This window comes from Neltuma alba, unplaced genomic scaffold (genome assembly GCF_004799145.2).
Source record: "Neltuma alba isolate B1F8T4 unplaced genomic scaffold, ASM479914v2 tig00013038_pilon, whole genome shotgun sequence".
NCBI classification, from domain to species: domain Eukaryota; kingdom Viridiplantae; phylum Streptophyta; class Magnoliopsida; order Fabales; family Fabaceae; genus Neltuma; species Neltuma alba.
Genome location: NW_021637384.1, coordinates 4,489 through 12,521, shown reverse-complemented (window position 1 = coordinate 12,521; position 8,033 = coordinate 4,489). Strand labels below are relative to the sequence as shown.

The 8,033-nt window shown below is 35.1% G+C and overlaps 1 protein-coding gene across 1 annotated transcript; it reads right to left on the bottom strand.

Annotated features, from left to right (window-relative positions):
- Positions 1-5,715: 5,715 nt before the first annotated feature.
- Positions 5,716-7,766, bottom strand: LOC114733885 (cytochrome P450 81E8-like). The gene is made up of 2 exons (XM_028921375.1): positions 6,829-7,766; positions 5,716-6,436 (listed from the first exon to the last, which is right to left on the bottom strand). The coding sequence occupies exons 1-2, from the start codon at positions 7,717-7,719 to the stop codon at positions 5,828-5,830; spliced, it is 1,500 nt and encodes a 499-aa protein (XP_028777208.1). The 5' UTR covers positions 7,720-7,766; the 3' UTR covers positions 5,716-5,827.
- Between the last annotated feature and the right edge of the window lie 267 nt (positions 7,767-8,033).

Genomic DNA, 8,033 nt, shown 5'->3' with positions numbered 1-8,033 from the left:
CTATGAAATTTATCTATTGTAATTTCTTGTTCGTGATCTTTATAACTGCTGCACGTCGTGGGAGAAATAGAATACAGTCCATCAATCATGAACCACACAATTAGGGATGGAAACAGGCCAGGCCAGGTCAGGCCATCGCCTTAACAGGCTAGGCCTGTTTTGTATCAAATAGGCCTGAGCCTGGCCTATGGCCTGTTAAAAGCTTTCCTTTTAGCCTAAGCCTGGCCTGTACAAAGGCCTGGCCTGGCCTGAAGCCTGTTAACAGGCCTGTATTCTTTAAAAAAACTATAAACAGCTAACAGGCTTACTGAAAACAGGCCTAGGCCTTCCAACAGGCCGAAAACAGGCCTCGGCCTTCCCTCATTTCCGCACAGAACAAAAAAATTGAAAGCAATATGCTTAGAATGAGCCATGATCCAGACAGAATTCTCACCATACCTCACGAATGAAGGATAAAGTTCATTCTAACAGCATCCCAAGATCAAGTTCATTCTACCAGCAGTAACACAACATTAAAAGAAAAAACTATCTGAATAAAACCAATTAAGCTTCGACCTCCAAGCTGGGTGAGCTGCGGGTTCACGTGTTGCGTCTACTCAAATTACAAGTTTGTAGGAAGCTTACCTTGCTAGACGAGCAATGAGTACTGACGAGCAGAAGTTGTCGATGTTGAGCAATAAGGACTGACAGTGATGGTTCAAGCTTCGACCTATGAGATGTGGCTTGGGAGTCACTGTAGCCTCTGACTGCGACTCTGCGAGGACTGAGGAGGAGGATGACTCGACGCCTCCGATGCTGTGGCTTAGGCTTCGGAGTCGACGCCGCCGAGGATATGGAGACCGGAAAGCACAAGCACGAAGACTGAGGAGAGGTAGACGACTGAGCGACTGCGTCACTGATCGTCCTTCACGTCGATGCTGAGCGACGCCGGCGTCGAGCGTGGCTGCTGTCTGACTCCAAGTAGGAGAAGGAGACCAGAGAGGCAGAGAGTAGAGCCTGAGTCTCTGAGAGCTGAGGTAAGACCGTGAGATGGTGAGAGGAGCGTCGGCCGTTGAAAATTAAACCGAAGAGCTGAAGTTGAAGACTAAAATGATAAGAGGGGAAAACGAAAACCTAAGCTGAAGACTGAAGTTGAAGACTTAACAGGATTTAAAATTATATATTATGTAAAAGAAGTAATAACAACACGAAATGGTGTAGCGGTAGTGGTGAAGTAACTTTTCATCCACTTATAGGTCTTGGGTTCAAGGCCTGCGTTTTGCATAATCCACTTATTATGTGAAAAAGCATAACAGGCCCAGGCCGGCCTGATTAGTCTCATAGGCTTCTTATGGAGCCTGAGCCTGGCCTGTTAAGCGAAATAGGCTTCTAAAAAAGCCTGAGCCTGTATTTTTTTCCTAACAGGCCTGGCCTGATCAGGCCTAAAACAGGCCAGGCTGCAGGCCCCTGACAGGCCGCCTGGCCTATTTCCACCCCTACACACAATAAGATCTCTATGTGCGTTGGTGGTATAAATAGCTGCTTCGTGTTGCGTTTGATCTTAAGTAACGTGGGTTAATAATAGATCACATAAAGGATCTCTCTTTCAAGTTCCAATTAGGTCATTTGATACGTCACATTCGCTGACTTTTATTTTTCTTGTTGCTCACTTGAAAGCTTCACTGTATTGACATATTGACATAGGATCATACGTATCACCAAACCAATTTAAAAATTTTTTTCGAATTCATCGATTTGTGTCTAATATATAAGTAAGAAAAAACACGTAATTGATTAGTGTTGCTTTTAGCTTTAATTCTCTCGTCTTTCTCTTGCCGTTTTTGCTCGACTCATGGCTGATCCAATGGGTAAGATAGATAGATATATACACACGCATATGCTTCCAATCAATAATCTCCTTTTGTTAATTTCTAACTCTCCTCTAGGTCTAACATTCGAATTGATTTTGGATGGTCTAAATTAAATTAAAATTCTTTATATATTTTAATTAGTTGTTTTACTTTAATAGATATAAAATTCAAAATAAAAATAATCTTATAATTAAAACTATTTTAAAAAATAAATTTATTATTGGAAAAATTGCATATTAAAGATTTTAAATATGAATTATCTATATCAAATTTTGAATAGTCTATATTGTATTACAGTGATTAGGTTATGGTGTATATTGATATGATAAGCACTGAACGAGGACCCATGACATGGTGTTGATAGGAAAGAAATATAAAGCAGGACGAGGTTTCAGTGCTCGATTACCACCATCACTTGATGAGTAATCTTTCCAAATTTAATATATTTTTAATTAATTGTTTTTGAATAAAAATAATTTTTTGAAAAAATGATGGTTGAGATGTTATCTTTCCTCTTATTCTATACCCATTAAAATAATTGTTTAAAAAAAACAAAGAAACTAAATATAGACCATCTAGATCAGATTTGAACAACTTATATCTGATTAGTAAATTCATTCTTATAGACTCGAGAGTAGGATAGAACTCATCTAGAATGGGTGGCCCACTTTACTTATGAGTCATTGTTTATCTCTCTCACATGGTGTTTTTGTTTTTGTTTTAATTAACTCAGAGTATGCTCAAGTTATTTTAGTCTTGAGACTAATTTTTGTCAGATTGGGAGTGTTAAGGTTAAAGTTTTCCTAACAAATACGTTTTTTGAAATTCAAACTTGTATTTTTTTTCATCTAAAGATTAGACTACTTACTATCTCAACCAATAGTTTGTTGGTCATGGTGTTGCTATCTTGCCTACTCTAATACTACATTTAGTTATAATACAAGTGTTTGTCAGAGTTAGGATAAATTGTTATTGGGCCTGAAGGCCAGGAAGCCCATTTACTATGCAATCAGTTTTGGACTGGCGAGTTAGCCCTTTCAGTATTGAATAGATTAAAAAATTTATTTAATTTAGTTATTTATAACAATTATAAATTAATTTTTTTAAAGTATCTTTTTTAATCATAACTATATTTGGATGAAAACCCTCATAATATGCGTAATCAATAGAGATACGTTAATTTAAAAATAAATTATAAATTTGAAAAATAAAATAAATTGATGTTTTATATTAAAAACTAAATTCAATCATTAACTATCTTTTATATTAAAAATCAAATGGAATAATTAATAACATAAGAGAAAATGTCGTGAAGCCGACAAACTCCTCTTAACTCTAAATTAAATTAATTGATGATACAGTCAAATGGTTGCATCGCTTACTTGACAGCTCTTAAAATCAAGCAAATGTTGATTTAAAAAAAATAAAATAAAAAATGTTTAACAGTTGTTAATTATCAAATATTTCTATAAAATAGTTTACAGTTAGTATAAAGAAACATCAAGCATTATTTTCTTTCATTCCCATCTTATCTTATTTGACGCTTGTCTCTTTAATAGTCCAATATTAAGTGTCAAATATTCCATGCAATAATGGGATTAGGCGAGTTGATGTCATTAAATTTACTTATTTTAATACTTATTAAGTTAGTTATTTAATTCTTATATTTAAAATTAAAAATGACATCTTTAGAATCTTGATTTAAAGGAAAGGAGACATTTGATACCTTAATAATATAATAGGTATGCATGTATAATTTTCCTCACTCGCTAATTAGTTTTTTTTTTTAATTGGCCAGAAGAAGTATTCATAGCTAATTAGTTATTTAATTTTATCCTTGTTCATCATTAGCGTCTTAACCCACCTTCAGCTTATGGGTTTGATTTTATATTGCAGGAATGAAGAGTTGTACTGGTATTAATTAATATCAGTACTATTTCCGGTCCTAATTATAAAATCTTATTTATTGTTTACAAACGAAGTCTTATAATTATGACCGGAGGTAGTATTAATTGATGAATAAATAGTTAATTATAACTCTTTGATTAAATATCTGAGTTATGTTTGTACTGCTACTATCACAAGTTTTAAGCAGAGAGCTCTGGCGTTTTAGGTCACTCCCGTATAAAACACAAGTAAAAATTAATTCTACTTAAATATTTTTCAATCTCACGTCTCTACTTTGGAGTTAATGTTTGAACTTTCACTTTTATATTATTGAATAACTTAAATCTTTTTGCATCCTAATTTTCATGTAAGATGCTCAAGCATTTGGTTTTATTATGTCCACTAATTAAAAAAGTTTTCCAACTGAAAGTGTCTAAAATCTTCATAGTATATGTGTGGGTAAATGATACTCATCCGGTAATAAATATAAGACCCATTTTGTAATATAAAACTCATTTTGTAGTGTAAATTACACTACAAAATAGGTATTATATTTAAAACTGGAAGAGTATTCAAGATCCTTGAAAGCTTTTCTAAACATGATTGCATCTTTATCCGCATGCCGCGTTCAAGAACACATCGAAGTCTTAAGGTACATATTTCAATAGTTTATTGTATGTTGGTGTTGTTGAGCTGTGACTTAAATTTGATAATATTTATATTTTAAAGTATAAATTTTATTATATTAGTTTTATCTCTTTATAAAAGGTTGATTTGATTAAACGGGTCTAAAGCGGGTGCTCTCACATGCTGGGCTTCACAAATGGAGCTATTTTAGGTAAGCGGGCTTCTAGGCCTAGCCTGTTTAAGCCTGAACTCATTTAGAGGTGCCGATCCGCTTTTCTAGCTATAGTGAAAAATGAGTTAACTTAATTCTTTTTATATATTTGGCCAAAAAACGGTTCTTTTTAGATAAACTTGAGAAGCTAACTTATATGAGTTTGACTAAAATAATTTTAGTCCTTGCAATTCTTTTAAATGGAATTTTGCCCAAGGACTTTTGTTGTATTTTTGCAATGTTCCGGGGTTCACATTTTTGTTCTCGGATGAGGAATCTCTCAAAATCCTCCTTTCCCTTTTTTCCCCTCAAAGTTGCTTTTTCATTTTCAGTTTAAAACAATAGATGGTTCAGTCATGGTATTTTACAAAACTATAATTAAAATACTTTATAAATTATATTTTATACTATATGCGTATGAAGTGTTCACATTAAATTTTAAAAGTTTAAATTTATTTATTCATATTTTAATAATATTATGATAATATCTTATAAGATGTTACATTTAAGCTATCCATTATTTTTATCTAAGAATGGAGAATCAATTTTTAAAAAAAAAATAGAGAAAAAGAGAACTCTGACAATATCCTAATCCGCTTAATCATTGGTTTCTAAATGTCATTTTTTCATATGGACTAGGGAAAATGATATCTAAATTTCATATAATGACCACTAATTTGTTTAGAGGTTTTAATTTTTTTCAAAAATAAAATTTCCTTTTTTCTTTCTATTTATTATTTTTAGAACTAAACTAAGTTTTATTTTTTAAAAAATTATCAGAAATCTACTTTTGTATTTCATTAACTATTTAATTTTTGCAGTACCTGCTACCTTGACAGGCCCATTATCATATATGTACTATCATCTTATGTAATAAAATTGTCTTGTTATTAAAAAAAGTATTAATTTATTTAAAATTTTCGAAATTCGTGATCTTAACTATTTATAAATTAAAGTTAGAAACTCTTTCATCCATCTATGGTCACGTGCTGATGTTAGCACATTGAATCCCGCGCCGGCACAAAATTGCAAGTGGACGACAATGCCAAGCATTTTAGCAAAATTTAGCAATATAATTTATATGAATCAAGAAACTATAGGGGAAGTACATATCTAGATGTTCCTCTCCTTTGCTTATCTTCATACAAGTAGACTGTACCGAATACTTAAAAGGCACTTTCTAAACCATGGAATTTCCACATACACATGCCATCCCTTATTAATTTAGCTACATATCCTCGACAAGAGTTTCTTAAGCAGAAAGCTTGTTGATGATTGGATGGCGTGCTTTACACATGGCCTCCAAAGGAATAACTTTTGGCATGGTGACCCCTGCTCCTTCTGTCTCATCAATTTCTTCCTCACTTACTCGTTTCCATTCAAAGCATTGAATCAATAATCCCAAAGTCAGTCCCACAGTTCGTTGAGCTAAACCTGATCCAGGACATGCTCGTCTTCCCAACCCAAATGGAATTAACTTGTTTGCTTCTCCTTCTTTCTCAAACCTCTCCGGCATAAAACCTGTAGGATCGCTCCACAGCTGGGGATCTCTATGGATTGCCCAAGCATTGATTAATACCATAGTGCCTCGTGGAACATTGTATCCTGCGATTGTGCAGTCATTTGAAGCCTCATGTGGAACCAACAATGGTGCAGCAGGATGCAATCGAAGTGTTTCAGAGATAATGTTTTGCAGGTATGGTAGTTTTGACATGTCTGGCTCATCTATTAATCGTTCATTCCCAATTTGGGTGTCTATTTCTTTCTTTGCCTTTTCCAACACATGAGGATTGTTTAGTAAACAAGTCATTGCCCATTCTAACGTCGTAGCTGATGTATCCGTTCCAGCAAGAAGCATAACCTACATGTCAAGATTAGCATAGCAAAGTTAATATATGATGGCTTTTAACAGCAGATATAATGAGAGTAGTTTAGCAATTCTGTGTCAATCTTCGAAGTCTACGTTTCCAAAATCCAATGAAACTTGAAATAATTTTCCCTTTCTTCATCTACTTGATCCTACCATAAGCAAGAAATATTTGAACAGCATTCGTATCTTATAATTATTAGCTTTTGCCTTTCTACAATTCTGCAAAGAAGCTATTGTAGCATAATCCTCGAATTCTTCCATCGTTAAATCTAAACATCCAGTATCCACAACTTAACAGAAGTTGCAAGCACATCTCAAAGAAAAGAAAACAAAAGATATCACAGAAACAAAAGGCACAACAAAGTACAGTTTTGTTTACTTACCAAAGCGAGGCCCTTGATAATTTGATCCGTGTAGTACTCAGGCTGCGATTCTTGGAGACTCAAAAGATGATCTATCATAGTATTTGCTTTCTCCTTTGCATTTCGATGCTCGTCAATGAGTCCTTGCAAGAATCCATCACTTCTCTTGGCGAAACCCTTGAGCCTGCTCTCCAAGTGATCATAATCAAACCACCTCAATATGGGCAAGAAGTCTGCGGGGTTATTTGCCCCTCCAAATGTCACCAACTCCTTTATCATCTCTCTGAACTTTCTTGCCTCTTCCACGTCCCCAACTTCATGGTCATCTCCCCAGTACCTCTTACCTGAAATCATTCTCATCATAGTGTTGAACGTCATCTCTGAAAACCTTGGCTTCATTTCCATTTTCACAAACTCGTCACTTGAGTCTTGAGCAAGCTTTTGCACCAGGCGCTTCATCTCGTCTCTTCGCATTTCCAGGAATTTGTTGAGACGGTGGTTGGACAGCACCTCAACTGCCGTGATGCGGCGGAGGTTGCGCCAGTGGTCGCCATAGGGAGAGAACACTAAGGTGGTGCAGTTGTAGGAAATGTACTCACCGACGAGAAAGCGGGGCCGGTTTGCCAGGACGATGTCATTTTTGCTGAAGCATTCTTGGACTGCAGAAGGCGACGACACAACCACCACCAGACGAGAGCCAAACCATAGAGAAATGATTTGGCCATAGCGTTGAGAAATCCGGTGAAAGGCGTGATGAAGTGGTTTTTTCAGTTGGTGTAGGTTGCCAATAATGGGAAGAGAAGGTGGACCAGGTGGGATGTTTTTGAACTTCTTATTTTGAACGAAGAGGTTGAGAGAGAAGAAGAAAGCAAGAAAAAGAAGGAAATAATAGAACAAGAAAGTGATCATCATTGTTTGGTTCTTTCGTTTGGTGGAGTACTCAATGGATTTGATTCATGGAGACAAGTGTGCTGCTGTTATATACATAAAATAGCTGCTATGTGTTGCGATTTTGCGTTTGATCTTACGTAATGTTTCCATTGATAAAATATTAAAAGATCTGTTCCCCAAGTTACATACGTCATTTGATACGCATTATTCGTTGTCTTGTTGCTCACTTGAAGCTTCTCACTGTATTGCTGTTCACGTGGCCGATGGATTTTATCTTTGACCAGTATTTAATACTTATCAGCAAACCAATTAAAAATTGAATTCTGCGACTTGTG

Coding starts and splice junctions, on each gene's coding strand:
- LOC114733885 (XM_028921375.1), bottom strand. CDS start 7,719: ATGATGATCACTTTCTTGTTCTATTATTTCCTTCTTTTTCTTGCTTTC. Junction 6,437..6,828: donor TTATCAAGGGCCTCGCTTTG/GTAAGTAAACAA, acceptor CTTGACATGTAG/GTTATGCTTCTTGCTGGAAC.